Here is a 19,098-nt window from a genome sequence, read left to right on the forward strand (position 1 = left end):
GTGGCTGCGTGCCGACCCTGCCACCGGCCCTAGCGGATGGTGCGGGACATTCGTCAGGCACCTCGGCTTCCAGTTCTGGAAAAACCGGGCTCTGCCCGTTAACCGGTGTCAGACCGAAGGCTCCTTCTCTCCCTGCTTGTGTTACTGCGGTGGGGGGGAGGGGGGTGCCTTTCTCACCTGGGGCTTTATCGTTCACTTCCAGTGACCAGCTGGCTCCAAGTCACGTGGAGAGGCCGAGCCAGTTCTCATTTTATCTCTCTCCGTCTAGGGACTTGTAGGTCCAGTCTTGCTAAGAGAAGCAGAAGCTGCAAGTTTAGAGATAAAATAGGGTTGTGACCAGGACAGGCTCAGCTCAGCCAGAGGACCTGAATCCAGCTGTTAAACTGGAAACCTTTTTACCTTGCTGACTGAGATCTGGTTCGCATCGAAACCAAAATACCATGGGATGTGGGTTGCGATGGTGGGGGGGGCTCTGCTCTCCGACAGCTAGTCAATGGTTTCTGTCCCATTTGTGTCCAGAGTCCCCAGGGCTGCCCTGCACCGGAGCAGTGTGAGCTCAGCCAGAGGTCGCTGGACCGGGAGAGAAGGCTGAAGCAGTACCTGGAAGATGAACGGATCGCCATCTTCCTGCAGAATGAGGAGTTCATGAGGGAGCTCCAGAGGAACAGGGAGTTCCTTCTTGCTCTTGAAAGAGGTAATAACAAGAAACCACGCTGAAGTGATATCCTGATGTTGCATTTACTTCCGCTTGTTCGTCCCGTGGGCCTTTCAGACCAACCTGACCTTTCTCTAGCCCCCACATGCTGACTGGGGGTGGGGCACCAGTTTAAGGTGCCACAGATTACCATTCACCGCTGGACAAGCCTCTTTCTTTTCCTCATTCTCTCTCACCCTTTTGGCTCCCTGCTGAGGCTGGGAGAGAGGGCTGTGAGCTCTGACCCGCTTCTGGGACCCCGTCCCACCGCATGAACAAGTCAGGAAGGGGTGGCCCTCCACCAAAACTCTTAACCTCAAGCTGCTGCCCGACTCCTTCCGTGAGGAGGGCACTGCATGTGAGGAAAGTGCCTCCCTGTTGTTCTTTAATAAGAATTTGCATAGTGTTATGCAACAACAGCTAAACAGAGGCGTCCTAAGGTAAATGAAGTTCACATAGCGTTGAGCGCATAAGTGTTACCGTGGGAGTGAGATGAATATTAACTCGTAACATGTACAGTGAGGCTGCAGTTTGCTTCCATCCATGCTTTAACATGTAGATAAATTCAACACAGGTTCTTCTGGTCCAGAAGAGGTTGTTTCTGTGTTCCTTGCAGGATCATATGGGGCTTTCCAAGATAAAATATATCAGGCTTCATTAATCTCTCGCTGAACCAGAAGGGGAAAGTTTGCATCCCTAGTGTGCTGTTCTGATTTTCTGTAGATGCATTAGAGTAATGTTGAGACACTTTGAAAGGAAATCTGTTCACCAGGGGAAAAACAGCTTGCATACACAACTGATGGATACATTTATTCCTGGCCTTCCCCCCCCCACCTCCCACCCGCCAGCTGTGTCATCCCAGTGCTTCAGAACTTTTAAATACAATAACTATACAGTACAGTAGAGGAGGACCAGAAGGCTCATCTGCATATTGTTCCCAGCATCCCCCGGGAGAGGGCTCCAGAGGGTCACAAGCGAGCCTTCCAGGCTTCGAACTCCACAGCCCCAGCTTCCAGAGGCCCCGCACCCTTTGCAGTAGAAGAGGACCAGAAGCGTGTGCCTAACTGCACAAATCTCAAACCTCTCAATCCTTTGAGTGAAGATCAACTTGCTGGTGGTTGAAGAGGATTGTAGACAGTGCTGGGGAGGAGCCGGCTGTCGTGGTACATGTGGGCACCAACAACATAGGAAAATGTGGGAGGGAGATTCTGGAAGCCAAATTTAGGATTTTAGGTAGAAAGCTTAAATCCAGAACCTCCAGGGTAGCATTCTCTGAAATGTTACCTGTTCCACGCGCAGGTCACCAGAGGCAGGCAGAGCTCCGGAGTCTCAATGCGTGGATGAGACGATGGTGCAAGGAAGAGGGATTTTGTTTTGTAAGGAACTGGACAATCTTTTGGGGAAGGGGGTGACTTTTTTCCGAAAGGTTGGGCTCCACCTTAACCAGAGTGGAGCCAGGCTGCTGGCGCTAACTTTTAAAAAGGAGATAGAGAAGCTTTTAAAGTAGAACAAGAGGGAAAGCCGACAGTCGCTCAGCAGCGCATGATTCAGGGAAATGTATCTTCGAAGGATACAAATGAAACAGAAGAGTTAGGATATCCCAACAGAGAGGCTACAATAAAAGCAACAGTTGTCCATTTGCATGTAAGTAAAGAATCATCTGAGCTAAAGGTCTCCAATCAAACAAACACACTTTGAAATATCTGTATGCCAATGCCAGAAGTCTAAGAAGTAAGATGGGAGAGTTAGAGTGTATAGCAGCAAATGATGAGATTGACATAATTGGCATCACAGAGACTTGGTGGAAGGAGGATAACCAATGGGACAGTGCTATATTAGGGTACAAATTACATCGCAATTATAGGGAGGAGCAACTTGATGGGGGTGTGGCATTTTATGTCCGGGAGGGTATAGAGTCCAACAGGATAAAGATCATACAAGAGACTAAATGCTCAGTAGAATCTATATGGGTAGAAATCCCATGTGTGTTGGGTAAGAGTACAGTGATAGGAGTATACTACCGTCCACCTGGACAAAATGATGAGGCAGACAATGAAATGCTAAGAGAAATCGGGGAAGCTAACCAATTTGGCAGTGCAGTAATAATGGGAGATTTCAATTACCTCCACAACAGAGAGTGCAGACCACCCACATTAAGTCCCAATCAAAAAAGTTCAAATTGCAAACTTTTGCAGTCAATTTTTTGTATTTAATTTGGCAACTCCACTGGCTTACAGTACAAGCATCTTTTAAGAAGCATCCCCCGACACGGTCCCGTGTTTCGCCAGAGGCTGCATCGGGAGGGACCAAAGATTTCAAAAGCAAAGCTGTAAGAGAACATATAAAAGATCAGGACAAACAATGGACTTAGTGCCGACCCCATGAAACTAAAAACATGTCATATTTACAAAGGTTCACATACCTGAGTGCAGAAGATTTAGAACATGGCAGGGAGTGCATAGAACCTCAGTGCAGACAGGTATTTGAACCAGACAGAGTTGGCGCGATACTCAGGTGAACCAATCATGTGATTCCGGGGAGCCAATCAGAGGCTCCCCCGACCCTGAAGCGCAACTAGCAGTCGGATGAACGGATGTCAATCAAACACAGACAGTCATGTAAATAAATACCATTCCAATTCACGATTCAAGCCCTTAGGAATAGCAGTGTCTAACAAAAAGATCCACCTTTGTTCCTTACGACCAAGATGTTCAGCATAATTCCCTCCCCGAGGGGGCGAGGGACCACTTCAATGACAAAGAAAAAAAGGTCAGAAATGGTATGCGAATTCTGAGTGCTCCACCAGGGGTTCATTTTCTCGGGAGTTCCTAATTTCAATTACCCCAATATTGACTGGGTAAATGTAACATCAGGACTTGCTGGAGACATAAAGTTCCTGGATGTAATAAATGACTGCTTCATGGAGCAATTGGTTCAGGAACCGATGAGCGAGAAAGCAATTTTAGATCTAATTCTCAGTGGAGCGCAGGATTTGGTGCGAGAGGTATCATTAGTGGGGCCACTTGGCAATAGTGATCATGACACGATCAAATTTGTACTAACGACTAGAAGGGGAACAATATGTAAATATACAGCTCTTACACTAAATTTTCAAAAAGGAAACTTTGATAAAATAAGAAAATAGTTAGAAAAAACTGAAAGGTGAAGCTGCAAAGGTTAAAAGTGTACAACAGGCATGGACATTGTTTAAAAGTACAATCTTAGATTGTAAGCCCTCTGGGGATAGGGAAATACCTACAGTACCTGAATGTAATCCACTTTGAAGCGCTGAAAAAAAGTGCAAAAAGCGGAATATAAATCTAAATAAATAAATAAATAAATACATCTTAGAAGCACAGTCCAGATGTATTCCACGCATTAAGAAAGGTGGAAGGAAAGCAAAATGATTACCAGCATGGTTAAAAGGTGAGGTGAAAGATGCTATTTTAGCTAAAAAAAAAAAAAATCCTTCAAAAATTGGAAGAAGAATCCATCTGAAGAAAATAGGAAAAAGCATAAGCATTGTCATGTTAAGTGTGAAACATTGATAAGACAGACTAAGAGAGAATTGAAATGAAGTTGGCTGTAGAGACAAAAACTCATAATAAAAATGTTTAAAAATATATCCGATGCAAGACACCTGTGAGGGAGTTGGTTGGACCGTTAGATGACCAAGGGGCTCTTAGGGAAGATAAGGCCATTGCAGGAAGACTAAATGAATTCTTTGCTTCTGTGTTTACTAATGAGGATGTTGGGAAGATACCAGTTCCGGAGATGGTTTTCAAGGGTGATGAGTGAGCCTTGATTGACAAACTAAAGAGTAGCAAATCACCTGAACCGTATGGTATGCATCCTAGGGTACTGAAGGAACTCAAAAATGAAATTTGAGATCTATTAGTTAAAAGTTATAACCTATCATTAAAATCATCCATTGCACCTGAAGACTGGATAGTGGCCAATGTAACTCCAATATTTAAAAAGGGCTCCAGGGGCGATCTGGGAAACTATAGACCGGTGAACTTTCAGTGGCAGGAAAAATAGTGGTATAGGTGGTGATGTCCTTTCGTAGAATACAAACTGGTTGATAGACAGGAAACAGAGAGTAGGATTGAATGGTCAATTTTCTCAGTAGATAAGGGTAAATAGTGGAGTGCCTCAGGGATCTGTACTTGGACCAGTGCTTTTTAATATATTTATAAATGATCTGGAAAGGAGTACGATGAGTGAGGTAATCAAATTTGCAGTTGATACAAAATTATTCAGTGTAGTTAAATCACAAGTGGATTGTGATAAATTGCAGGAGGACCTTGCAAGACTGGAAAATTGGGCATCCAAATGGCAGATGAAATTTAATGTGGACAAGTGCAAAGTGATGCATAGAGGGAAAACTAACCGATGTTGTAGTTACACGATATTAGGTTCCATATTAGGAGCTACCACCCAAGAAAGAGATCTTGGCATCTTAGTGGATAATGCATTTAAAACGTCGGCTCGGTGTGCTGCAGCAGTCAAAAAAGCAAACCATGTTAGTAATTATTAGAAGGGAATGGTGAATAAAACAGAAAATGTCATAATGCCACTGTATTGCTCCATGGTGAGACTGCACCTTGAATACTGTGTATAATTCTGGTCGCCGCATCTCAAAAAATATATAGTTGCAGTGGAGAAGGTACAGAGAAGGGCGACCAAAATGATAAAGGGGATGGAACAGCTTCCCTAGGAGGAAAGGCTATAGAGGTTAAGGATGTTCAGCTTGAAGAAAAGACGGCTGAAGTGGGTTATGATAGAGGTCTATAAAATCATGAGAAGTCTAGAATGGGTAAATGTGAATCTGTTATTTACTCTTTCAGATACTAGAAGGACTAGGGGCCCTGCCATGAAGTTAGCAAGTAGCTCAATTAAAACAAATCAGAGACCTTTTTTTTTCCCACTCCTTGCACAATTAAGTTTTGGAATTTTTTGCCAAAGGATGTGGTTAGGGCAGTTAGTGTAGCTGCATTTTAAAAAGGTTTGGATATGTTATTGGAGGAGAAGTCATTAACTTAGGGAATGGCCTCTGCTATTACTGGCATCAGTAGCATGGGGTCTACTTAGTGTTTGGGTACTTGCCAAGTACCTGTAGCCTGGATTGGCCACTGTTGGAAACAGGATGCTGGGCTTGATGGACCCTTAGTCTGACCCAGTATGCCAACTTATGTTCTGGGTTTTAATTTTTTTTTTTTTTTTAATTTTTTTAGATCGATTAAAATATGAGTCCAAAAAATCGAAGTCTGCTCCCGTGGCAGTGAATAACGAGCTTCATTTCTCCTCCGTGGTGACAGGTACTTAACACTGCGCCTGGAATCCATCTCCACCCCCTGTTCTCAGCTGAGAGCTGAGAATTTGATTAAGGTTTTAATTTAGGGCTTCTGTGTCATCCACCCTGGCTCCCCTCTCCTGGCTTCAACTGGACCCAAAAGTTGCCCAGTGCAGTTATTTATTTATTTATTTATTTATTTAAATTCTTTTAATATACCGATGCTCAAGACCAGGTCTTATCGTACTGGTTTACAATGAACTAGGGAGAAAAAACCAGTTAACAATGAAAGCAAGAAATTACATTATAACAGGGAATGTGGAACTGGGCAGTTAGAAAAGAAGAGGATAGGTTAAACAATTTCCAACTAGAGAACAGATCAAATAAGCAGAAACGTAAGTGCTTACATGGTAAGCATTATATACAAATTTACATAGTGAGTAATATTAGACAAGTTATATTAAAGTGCAGTTAGGCATTGACAAGGGGCAGAAAGGAGGATTGTACCATTAGGCCCAGGATAGGGGCGTTGAAAATAGAGCACCAGTTAAAGAGAAGCATTGTTTGGGTAATGTTCACTGCAGGAGTACCAGAGAGCTCCAGGTCATTGAGAACAAATATTTTGAATCTTTATACGTGGCATTTATTTTTTGGTTTCCTAGTGTGTAGCCAGATGGACGCAGGACCAGTGGGTTATGTTTCCCTGCCAGCAGATGGAGACAGAGTCAAATTTCAAAGCTCACACCCTAGATACACCCCTGCAGAGACCTCAGCCCTTCTCCGTCTCCAGCAGATAGTGGTCGTATCTCTCCCTTTGGGGATCGCTATACTTTTTGGAAGGAAAAGTTCAACATTAAAATTGGAGAAAAAATTGACCTAAAGGTCCCCCACCCCCAGTTGAGAATTCCTGAGCCAATTTCCGAGATCCCTCAGAGGTGTACCTTGATCTGATAGCTGGTTCCCGGCGTGGATTTTGCTACTTAACCAGCTGAAAGGCAGTGGATACAGGAAGTCGAGTGCAGTGTTGACGGCCAAAGCCCTCTTCCCCCGCAGCTGGAGATCAGCCGGTACGTGCTGAGCCCAGGTAAGTTTAAAAAAAGAAAAAAAAAAAAGAGAGAAGAAGAGAGAAGAAGATTTACCTCCCGATTCAGAGACATTTGGAGGGGTTTTGGTAAGACTTCCTCCGGTTTCCTAGCTTGGCAAGCTGTACCGACGTCGTTCCCGATCCCGTTGGGGTAAGGGGAAGGTGGGCTTCCGAGCGGGTTAGGCGGCCCCCCCTGGTGGGCTAGGCCCCGATTTAGGCTTGGTCAGCACACCACCTGGTAGGCCGAGGTGGCGCCATCTTGCGCGTGTCTTTGTGCGTGCGTATTACCCTCCATAGAACGTCAGTAGGCACAGTGTGTCTGCTCTGCGCATGACTTCGTGCGCGTAGATACGCACACTACCTACTAAGCACAGAATACAGGTAAAACCGGGCGCACAAGCTGTGCATGCGCCTCATTGTTTCCTGCCTAGGCACCTGAAATCTGGGCGCATAAAATTTTAAGCACAAGTCGACAGAACACACAGTTACCACCGCCAATGTCTCCGGCATCCAAGAAATATAAGCACCTTTCTTTCTGCGCTGCTTGTCATATTAGGGCTTTACAGTCTGACCTGGATTCCTGCTTATGTCAGCACTGTGAGGAAGCCCAGGGAGAGTTGTCATCCCTGGACTTTGCTAAACCCAGCTCCTCCCATTCAGAGGATGGGTCAGCCACAACCTTAATTGGAAGTACCCCGGATCTGAGTACCCCTGGGACTGGGTCATCCATGGGAGAGGGATGACCCAGCGGCACCTACCCCAGTACCTTCTGGGCTAGGCATGGACCCAGCTGCCTGCCTTCTCTTGAGTGGAATTTTTCCAGGGCCTTCAAACCATCTTACAGGTGCAGTCTGCTACCTCACTTGCCCCAGTCCAGATGGAACCTCAGCTGGTAAGCCCTCCCTCTCCCAGTCCTATCGGCAGACCTCAAGGTATGCCTCGCCTCACTCAGGGTATCCCTGGCAGGGACTCGGATGGCATGGACGAAGAGGAGAATTCAGATTCCTGGGAAGATGGGGAAATTCCCCCTGGTTTAGAAATGTATCGGACCATGTTATGGTTTTTCCATAGAGACGAATTGCTGGCCCTGGTTTCCCAGACCCTGAAGATCCTGGCAGTTCCTGGTTCAGACTCTATGATGGAACCAAAGAAGAAATCCATTCTGATTTCCGTACGGAAAGCCTCTTGCTACTCTCCAGTATTGGAAGCCATCCAAGAGTTGATTGACCTGCAGTGGGACACCCCAGAAGCAAGTTTTAAAGGGGGACGAGCGTTAGAAGCTCTATACCCACTGGATCCGGCAGTGCGAGAGCATTTGCGTTTCCCTAAAGTGACTGTGCGGATCTGTGCCATCTCTAAGCGAACAATTATCCCAGTGGAGGGAGGAGCAGCCTTAAAGGATGCGCACGATAAGTGGATGGAGTCCATCCTTAGAAATATATAAGATGTGTGTATTTGGGAAGGGGGGAAGGATTGGGATAGGGAACAAGGACTAGGATATACATCAATGTTTATATCTTGTGGATGTGGAACATGATTTAACAGTTGAATCTTGTTTTATCATTTGTTTGTATCATGATCCTGGTTTTGTATTGTATATGAAAATGTTAATAAAATTTAAATAAAAAAACAAAACCAAAAACAGGCCTTTGACGCAGTAGCAATGACCTTACAGATTGCTTCTTGTTGTGCCCTGGTAGCTCGTTCATGCCTGCTCCTCTCTCAGGAGATGGATGACTCGGGGGTGAGATCCAGAGCGGTTATGGAACCTGCCGCTGCCTTTTTAGCTGACGTGGGCTCGGATCTAGTCCGTACTTCAGCCAGAGGAGTGGCCTCGGTGGTGGTGGCCAGAAGACAGCTATGGCTGCGGAATTGGTCAGCTGATGCAACCTCGAAGGCAAATCTTACAAAGATGCCCTTTAAAGGATCACTCCTTTTCGGAAGCGAATTGGAAAAGCTGGCCAGTAAATGGGGCGAATCTCTAGTACCCCAGCTACCATAAGATAAGAGAAAGCAGTTACAGTGCTCCTCACCTATGAGGGGGTCAATGCAGGGACTCCCAGTGCTTTTGCCCCTACAGAAACTTGACATTTTAGAGGTCTTGGACTTTTGGGAGGTCTCAGTCCTTTCGTAGTCGACAGCCCAATAGAGTGCAGGCTTGGGTTCAGGTTCGTCCCAAACTCCCCAATGAAAAATTGCCGACCCACCCTCGGAACGAGGAAATAGGGGGTCGACTGTCCCTCTTCTACCAGAGGTGGGTCGAGATCCCTTCAATCAAATGGGTACTGGAGGGCATTCGAGAAAGATATGCGCTGGAATTTCACAGCACTTCTCAGGATATATTCATGATGTCTCCTTGCCGCTCCCAGCACAAGAAGCAGGCAGTGGAGACTACTCTTTTAAGGCTCCTCAGGATGAGGGCTATAATTCCAGTACCTGCACCCCAGAAAAATATGGGGCATTATTCCATCTTCTTCATCATACCCATCCTGGACCTCAAGAGCATCAACCGACATCTACGCGTGAATCATTTCCGCATGGAAACCCTACTCTCCGTGATAATGACCTTCCAATCGGGAGAGTTCTTAACCTCCCTGGGCCTATCTGAGACCTACCTACATATTCCAATTCTTCAAGAACACCGTGTCCTACACTTTGCGGTACTAGGTCGCCATTATCAGTTCTGGGTACTGCCCTTTGGCCTAGCCCCGCCCCCAGAACATTTTCCAAGATTATGGTGGTCATAGCGGCAGCATTGAGAAAAGAGGGAATCCTGGGGCACCCGTACTTAGATGACTGGTTGATCTAGGCATAGTCCATGGAAGAGAATCTCCGGGTGACCAACAGGGTGACCTCTTTGCTTCAGGAACTCAGTTGGGTCGTAAACCTGGACAAAAGAAGTCTCAAGCCCTCCCTCTCATCGGTGGAAGTTAGACTGCTGTCCCCCATTGATATTTGCCGAGCAGTGATGTGGTCCTCTTTGCACACCTTCTCCAGTTTCTATCGCCTGGACATACAGGCCCGAGAGGATGCAGCCTTTGCAAGGGTGGTATTAACCGGACCGCGGGCAGCCTCCCGCCCCGATCGGGAGTAGCTTTTGTACATCCCAGGATCCTGCCCACCTCTCCCCAAGAACGGTGCCAAGGATTTGCCCGTGGAGTGGATATTGATTCCAAGAGATTACGGGTAAACAGTCATCCAATTCCTAGATCAGGGCATCTGTATTCTTACTGGGGTTCAGTGTTTGATTGGTTAAATATGGTTACAGTTATCTGTTTTTAATCATATTTTAAATTGTTTTTTCAATAGTATGTCCACAGTGGCTTTTGAAGAGAATACTGAAGGGCTGAGGTCACTGCAGGGTTGTATCTAGGGTGATGTCAGCTTTGAAAGCCAACTCTGTCTCCATCTGCTGGCAAGGGAGCATAACCCATTGGTCCTGAGTCCATTTGTTTACACTAAGAAAAATGTAATTATCAGGTAAGTAATTTCTCCACTGTCTTCATTATAGTATCCTGTCCTTTTATTGTTGCAATTGTGGGACTGGATGGTAACTTTCTGTATTTTTGTACAGTTTGATTGGGAGTTTTATTCTCTTCTTATTGCTTATTTGGTTCTCATTTCCTTTATTATGTTAAATCTATATTTTATCCATTATGATATATTTATCTTGATAATTTTTATTTGCATTAGATTGATTTGCATTTTATCTCTATTTATTTGTTGTGATTTTAATTTATTTTAGTGCATTTTATATGCCACTCTGAGCACTTAGTTGTAGCATGTAATAAATAAATATATTGGTAATTGGATTTACCCTAGTCCTGATTTTTCTTGGGGATCTGCCTGTCCTGGGTGACTTTGAGTCATCGAGTATCCCTACATTGCTTTGCCTTGCAGTGATGCGTTATTGGTCTTTTCAGATGATGGCCTCGTATCCCCCTGTCCCTCTGGAGCCTGTGAGGCCAGCAGTGCTGTATCCGAAGATGCCTTATTCAGGGATAAGCTGAAACACATGGGAAAATGTGAGTCTTCCCAGCATGCTTTGTGTGTGATTGCCCTGCAGAGGTATCTGCCATGCTGGATGGTTTTGGGGGTGGAATGGCCGAGGTGGGGAGAAGGTGTCGGGAGCTGTGGCTTTGTCTGCAGCACACAGCACTCAGACTAAAGAGTGCCTGGTGGTGCTATAAAGATAGGGAATACCTGTCAAATGCATGGTTTCTTGACCATCTGCTGGTGTCGTGCCATCTTGATGACAGCTTTGTCAGAGCGTAACACGCACATGGGCATGTGAATCTGTTGGGGCCTGGGCTGTACCTGCTCAGAGAAGCAGCTTAGTTTAGCTGACTCAGAGCACTGGGTAAGTGGATGAGGGTTTTGGTTTTTTTTTGGGGGGGGGGGGGAGGCAGCAGCAGGAACCCCGTTATGCCCATAGTTGGGAGCTGGTGATGCGGACAGATCAAGACATTCCTGCAGGGCTTAGCGGGTCCTGAAAGGGGAATTTTGACAGTAAGGGGTTACACAGTGCCCCCCATAAGAAACGCAGGATTTGATCTCACTTATCAACCTTTGTCATCTTTTATCATTTCATAATCAATCCCTTTAACTATGGATTTCTTTCCTTATTGTTTTTTTAAATTATTTCTTTAGCAACCCGAAAAAAGTTGTTTGAACTTGCCAGGGCATTTTCAGAGAAGACCAAGATGAGAAAGTCAAAACGGAAACACATAATGAAGCACCAGGCGTATCCTTTGGCCCGGTCAAAACACAAGCTTCTAGCTTCAGGTCACCGTCCCTGTCCTGGAGTTTATTGGCACTGTCCCTTCATAGCCTTCTGGGATATGTAGTCCTGCGGTTTGCTACAAATCCCAGAGCACTTTTGGGTGAATTATCAAGTAAGAATCGAACCGTCCCAGCCTGTTCTCGGTAACCTGGATCTAGATCCTCCTGCATCCCCCTCACCTCGTGACATTGTTTCTGTCTGGCTCCCCAGCACAGCTCATGAAATGAAGCTCCACCTGAGTAGACTCGGGAATGTCGCAAAACTTTTTTTTTTTTTTTTTTCCACAAAGAGGCTGGTGGACGCCTGGAATGCCCTCCCAGAGGAGGTGGTGAAGACATGAGCAGCAAAGGGATTCAAAGGGGCACGGGATAAACAGAAGAGGCCCAGTGGCTAGAGGATGGAAATGAAAAGCTGGGATAATCTGTGGCGTGATATTTCCGCATGGGGCAACCTGCATGGCGCGGCAGTCAAAGGCCTTGCGGGGCACACTGGATGGACCATGCTGGTCTTTACCTGCCGACATTTACAATGTTACTGTGCTCATTAAAATCAGTTTTTGTACAGTTTCTGCACAGAGCAAATGGCTTGGGGTGTGTGTTTTGTTTTTCTTTGCGGATATGACATCCTGTTAACTGCTAAAGAGTGGCTTCATTTTTCTGGTGAGCCGGAGGTAAAGGGCTCTCTGTGTTTCTGGTCTCCTGAGCGGTACCGTTAGAGGAGCGCTGCTTTTGGGGGACGGTTTTCCTCCTTAACTTTGTTGTGCAGGCTCAGCACCGCAGCTTCCACAGCTAACCTCCTGGATGACGTCGAAGGACATTCATGTGGTAGGTGCTTCTGTCTGCTCTCTTTCTACCCTGGAGGGGGGATGTTGAAGTCTTCGGGCTGTGTGTAATCCCAGTGACATGGGCAACAGGATTTTCTGCCTTCTTGGCCGCGCTGCTCCTGTTCGTTTTTTTTTAAATTTTTTATTTTTTTGTTTTTGTCTTTTAACCCATATTTCTGCTCTTGGCATTCGCTGGCCCAAGGGCTGGATGGGCACCACCAACGTAGGGGGGGGGGGGGTCCACCTTCCCTCCTTCCCTGGCAGTGAGCGCACCACCTCCGTGGTTTGCCCAGGCCCCACCGGCCCAGATGACCGGGGCGGCCAAACTCCCACCTCCTTCGCAGATAAATAGCCCAAGTGCGTTGTTTTCGGAAATGCTTTTCTGCCTCCTCTTCCCTCTGTATGTAGAAACGGTAAGGCGATATTAAGGGAGTGGTGAGAAATTGATCTGGATTCCTTCCTTGTTTTGTGTGTTCCAGATGAAGATGCACAGGGAAGGAAGCAGCAGCATCAGGATGACATACAAAAATAAAAGGCTGGTCACAGTGAGTGTCGAGGGCATCGTTGCCCACGTTGGGTTTCTCTCAACACAAGGATTTACCCCTAACTTCTTAATTTTTTTTTTTTTCTTTCTAAAAACTTTTGTTAAAAGTGCTGCTCTCCTGCTTGAGTCAGCCAGAGGGTGGGGATGCTCTGAAGATGGCGTTCACAGCCTCCTGGGAAGAGGGAGTTCTGGCTTTTGCACAACAGCAAAAACCTAGCGGCCAGAATGAGAGCGGCCATGCGTACCGGGTTCCAGAGGGAACCATGGCCTCAGAACCTATTGCGGCAATGGCTGGGCTAGATGGGAAGGGCCAGAGTTTGAAACAGGGAAACGGCTGCCCCCTTTCCTCCATATGCAGGGATGTCGCTAGCTACGGGAACACAGGGCCCGTGCACCGAGTCTTCGCTGCCCTGGAACATTAAGCTTTATTTTATTTATTTAGTTTTGTGGCCTCTCCTGCCTCTTTTTATTTTTATTTTTTTCCCCCTTCCCTTCATCTCCTGCCTTCATTCCTGTCTGGCACTTGGAACGGGGCTGCTGCAGGTGCTGGCACTTTTTCTTTGCATGGCTCAGTCATGAGTTGTTCGAAGTGCAGGGGCCTCTAAAGATGCAGAGCAGCACCGAGCTGGAGAAGCAGCTCCGTTCTAAGCACCGGAGAGGAAATGAAAATGGGAGTTGAGGGGAAGAAAAAAAAAAAAAAGGCAGGAGGGGGCCACAAAAAGGCAGCTTAAAATTCTGGGGTGGGGGAGGCGGCAGGGACACAGGAAGCACTGACTCGGAGAAGGGGCAAGGGGGATTGGTGGGGACTCTGGGTGGAGAGATTAGTGGGTTGGGAGAGTGGAGGAGGGAATACTCCAAGATTTAGTGAGTTGGGAGGGAGGGAGGGATTCAGGTGGGAGGAAGTGGGAACTCCCAGATTGGAGGAGGGATTGGGTGGAAAAGGAGAGTGGAGACTCGGGGGTGGGGAGGGCAGAAGAAGGGATTCCCAGATCTGGTGGGTGGGGAGGGAGCCAAGAGAGAGAGCAGGAACTCCCAGATTTGGGGGGGGGAGAGGGGGGAATGAAGGTTGGGTGTGGAGGAGAAAGTAGATATCCAGGGATGTGTGGGGAGAGTGAGCATTCGAGATTGGATGGGGATTGTGTGGGAGTGTGGGGCCTTTGGGATTGTAGGGAGAGCAGGAACTCAGCATGTGTGGTGGGGGTATGAGTGGGAATGTGTTTCGTGGGCAGGGATGTATGGGATAGGCTAAAGAACATGCCATACTGGGTCAGACCAAGGGTCCATCAAGCCCAGCATCCTGTTTCCATCAGTGGCCAATCCAGGCCATAAGAACCTGGCAAGTACCCAAAAACTAAGTCTATTCCATGTAACCATTGGTAATGGCAGTGGCTATTCTCTAAGTGAACTTAATAGCAGGTAATGGACTTCTCCTCCAAGAACTTATCCAATCCTTTTTTAAACACAGCTATACTAACTGCACTAACCACATCCTCTGGCAACAAATTCCAGAGTTTAATTGTGAGTTGATAAAAAAGAACTTTATTTTTTTTTAACTCTATATTAATTGAAATTTCACAAAAAATATTAATAAGCACACCAGCTTATAGTAACATACAAGAGAGAAAATAATAAGCAATAGTTTCTTAGGAAATAAACATTTTTTTAGAAATACAATATATCTCGCTTGTAATATTAAAGAAAAATGTTGGGGAATTCCTAAATGAAAGGGAACAAAAGCAAATCCTTTCAGGAGAAATAAAATTACTGAAATTGGGAGGCACTCACAATACCAATTACATGCAAATGCCGTTAGTCAAAATTATAAATTCAAACAGGATCAACTGTGGGACGAGCATCCAAATATGAGCGTAAATGTGCAGGTTCAAAATATACAGGTTTAACACTTTGGTGAATTATAATACATTGACAAGGAAATCTAAGATTCAACTTAGCTCCCAAAGCCAAAACCTCAGGACGCATTAGAAGAAACATTTTCCTTCGTTCCTGAGTGGAACGAGTAATATCTGGAAACATCCACACTGGTTGCCCAAAGAAAAGAGATTGCCTATGAGGTCTAGAAATTGTAATATCTGTGGAGGTTTCTAGTAACGGAGTTAAGTCCATCTCTGGTTCCGAGGTATGTTCAGTTGTATCCAGCTTTCAGGACTTTGTCGTGTAAACTTTGGCAAAAGTAGGCATAATTTCTTTAGGCACTTCTAATATCTCAGTTTTATATTTCTTAATCATATAAATTGGAGAAATTAAATTGGACTGAGGAAAATTTAGAGCAAGTAAGTTTAAATAACGAATAGAATTTTCAATGTTCCCCAATTTTCTTAAATGTGAGAAATCAGATTTAACCAACAAGTCTTGAGTTTGCTGTAAAGGAGAAACCTGAAGCTGTAATGCAGAAATTTTTTGCGTATGAGAAACTGTTTCAGATTCCAAAGTTTTAAATCTTCCAGCAAAAGCAGAGGTAACATCCACTAAGGAAGATATGGATTTCTCTAATACCATCAAGGCTGACCAGAGAGAGTCCATGGTAATTTCCGAAGGTTTTGGGAGGGCAGGGCGCAACAAATTGGATTTCATACCTCAGTTTTCCTGTTTAAATTTCGACTCCCCAGAACCTTCATTATTCCCCCGTGGAGCTGAAACCTTCACCCGGGAAGGGACTGGCACGGAGCTCTCCAGAAATGCTGAGGCCTCAATACCAGAAGCAGCAACAGCTGCTGACTCTGTCACAATTGCGGTAGGGGAAGCTTCTTCAAAAACCACCATTCTAGAACCCGAGGTCCATATGGTGGTGGAAAAGCATCCAGATTAAGAGACATTGGGGGAAAAGGAGGGGTAAACGGCGCTCTGGGGCTTAAGATGGCCTGTAAGTCCGGCGACCGGTCCATCTGCTCCTCCTGGGCCGATGCCACAGGAGTTAAAGTGTCTGTGACCGGGAGCAGAAACCCCTCGATAGGTTGCGAAGAATCTGGACCAGGAGTAGTTAACTCCGATTCCCCAATCTTTGCCTTCCTCTTGGTATGTGGCATAGCGGTAATAATTTTAGCAGAAAGAGAGGAGCACAGACATCCCGTGCCTCTCAACATGCGGCCATCTTGGAATCCCTCCTTGAAAAAGAACTTTCTCTGATTAGTTTTAAATGTGCCACATGCTAACTTCATGGAGTGCCCCCTAGTCCTTCTGTTATCCAAAAGAGTAAATAACCGATTCACATTTACCTGTTCTAGACCTCTCATGATCTTAAAGACCTCTATCATATCCCCCCTCAGTCTTCTCTTCTCCAAGCTGAACAGCCCTAACCTCTTTAGACTTTTCTCATAGGGGAGCGATTCTATCCCCTTTATCATTTTGGTCGCCCTTCTCTGTACCTTCTCCATCGCAACTATATCTTTTTTGAGATGCGGTGACCAGAATTGTACACAGTATTCAAGGTGCGGTCTCACCATGGAGCGATACAGAGGCAATATGACATTTTCCGTTTTATTCACCTTTCTAATAATTCACCTTTCTAATAATTCCCAACATTCTGTTTGCTTTTTTGACTGCCGCAGCACACTGAACCGACGATTTCAATGTGTTATCCACTATGACACCTAGATCTCTTTCCTGGGTTGTAGCACCTAATATGGAACCTAACATTGTGTAACTAAAGCATGGGTTATTTTTCCCTATATGCATCACCTTGCAGTTATCCACATTACATTTCATCTGCCATTTGGATGCCCAATTTTCCAGTCTCACAAGGTCCTCCTGCAATTTATCACAATCCGCTTGTGATTTAACTACTCTGAATAATTTTGTGTCATCTGCAAACCTGATCACCTCACTCGACATATTCCTTTCCAGATCATTTATAAATATATTGAAAAGCAACGGTCCAAGTACAGATCCCTGAGGCACTCCACTGCCCACCCCCCCCTCCTATTGTCTGTTTCCTATCTGTTCAGTTTGGAGAAGAGATGACTGAGAGGGGGATATGATAGAAGTCTACAAAATCATGAAATGACTTGAACAAGTTAATGTAAATCGGTTATTTACTGTCTTAGATAATAGAAGGACCATGGGGCACTCCATGAAGTTAGCAAGTAGCTCATGTAAAACAAATAGAAGAAAATTCTTTTTCACTCAGCGCATAATTAAGCTCTGGAAATCATTGCCAGAGGATGTGGTTGCAGCAGTTAGTGTAAATGGGTTTAAAAAAGGTTTGGATAAGTTCCTAGAGGATAAATCCATAAACTGCTGTGATGGTAATTAATAAGCAATAGTAGCTTGTGATCTAGCTTAATGTGTGGGTACTTGCCAGGTACTTGTGACTTGGATTGGCCACTGTTGGAAACAGGATGCTGGGCTTGATGGACCCTTGGTCTGACCCAGTATGGCATGTTCTTATGATGTTATGTAGGCTATGGATGTGAGAAAGGGGGCTGAATGGTTGAGATATGGTGTGAAGGATCTGGAAGATTGGGGGAGAGCTGAGAGGCAATGGAAAGGGATGGGTCTGTGAAGGGGGGGGGGAAGGTGGAAATGGGGCTGTGGGCGAGGTGGCTGGCTAGATGTTAAAAGGCAGAAGAAAGGGAATGAGTGTCAGAAAGTATTGGGGCTAGTTAGGGGATGAGAAACGGGGGAAGAGCTGGGAAGGGATAGAAATCTGGTAGGTAGGTGAAAAGAAGGCTGAAGAATGAGAGAGGAGGGGAAGTGGGGGTGAAATGTGGATAGAAAGGCAATAAAGAGAGAAATGAAGAAAAAAGATGAAAGGGAAAGATGCATGTAAAGCGAGAATTAAAGAAGGCAGGAGGGAAGAGAAGAAACACTAATGGACAGGAAACCCTAGAAAAGGAGCTAGAAGACAGAGGAAGGAGGAAAAGAGACTGGGACAACATGATTAGAAAATGAATATGTCTAGATAAGAAAACAGCACTTTTCGTTTCAGTTTAGTAATGGGAACAGGTTACCTTCTGGGATGTGCATCTCAGGTCCCTGTGTATTTTGCTCCATACAGGAGGCAGTGCATTTCTGTTTTTAGTTCTGTCATGCAGCGTCTGGCTTCTTGGGATTTCCATTTCAGCTTTTATCTGCACATTTCCAATTTGTGGTCATTTATTTCTGTATTTGGTAAAGATGAGGTATTCTGCAAGTGCGTTGTTTCTGTTTAGGGAATCCACAGCTGCCCGGCTGGTGGTGTTTTTCCTGCTGTAATGTGTGCATTGCTGCCTTTTGATGGGTAGAGTTGTTACCGTTTGAGTCTGGCAGTTAGTGTGGGATGGGATGGCAGGTTTGCTCTGTAGCAGGGGTGGCCAGCTCTGGTCCTCGAGAGCCACAAACCGGCCAGGTTTTCAGGATATCCACAATGAGTATGGCTGAGCTAGATTTGTATTACTTTACAACAGTCATGGTAGTAAAGGTAGTTTGTGGTGGTGTTACTAGGATGGTTCCAGAATTTGAATATTATTTTGTATGGTGAGTGACCCCTAGCCCAGCCGAGGTTGATTCCAGTTGATGCCAACAATATCAGGAGGAAAGTGCCAGGCTCCGAAAAAAACACAGATAAAAACCCACCCCACCTCCTTAGCTTGGCCAGTGCCAAGATGGATTCAGGTTGTAGTTGCTAGCATGAAAATGAAAGGCTGTGAATCCATTTGGGCTTGGATACTTGTCACAGGGCAGGGCTTTCACGCTGCTGCCAGGAAATTAGACTTTTAAAATGTCTCCATTGCACTGGGTAACAAAAATCCCAAGCTAAAGAAATCTGGCAAAAGTAGAAAATGAGAAGTGATCCGATGATGTAGGTCATGGCAGCCGGTGCCCCTGTAACGCAAACTGTGACTCCACTTTTAAGATGCACGCGGGAAGGTCATCTGC

The 19,098-nt window shown here is 45.5% G+C and overlaps 1 protein-coding gene across 5 annotated transcripts in view; it reads left to right on the top strand.

The window, feature by feature from the left end:
- The window catches only part of CUEDC1 (CUE domain containing 1), an 89,676-nt gene that overhangs the window by 64,059 nt on the left and 6,519 nt on the right, over window positions 1-19,098 (top strand). For 4 of the 5 annotated variants that reach the window (XM_029612012.1, XM_029612011.1, XM_029612014.1 and 1 more), the window contains exons 5-10: window positions 520-694; window positions 5,932-6,015; window positions 10,998-11,099; window positions 11,725-11,818; window positions 12,623-12,681; window positions 13,160-13,225. In XM_029612012.1, the coding sequence (XP_029467872.1) occupies window positions 520-694; window positions 5,932-6,015; window positions 10,998-11,099; window positions 11,725-11,818; window positions 12,623-12,681; window positions 13,160-13,212 (567 nt within the window). In that variant the 3' untranslated portion in view covers window positions 13,213-13,225. The remainder of the gene's footprint in view (window positions 1-519; window positions 695-5,931; window positions 6,016-10,997; window positions 11,100-11,724; window positions 11,819-12,622; window positions 12,682-13,159; window positions 13,226-19,098) is intronic. The other variant, XM_029612015.1, reaches the window with a different exon arrangement.

Source organism: Rhinatrema bivittatum, chromosome 8 (assembly GCF_901001135.1).
Source record: "Rhinatrema bivittatum chromosome 8, aRhiBiv1.1, whole genome shotgun sequence".
NCBI lineage: Eukaryota > Metazoa > Chordata > Amphibia > Gymnophiona > Rhinatrematidae > Rhinatrema > Rhinatrema bivittatum.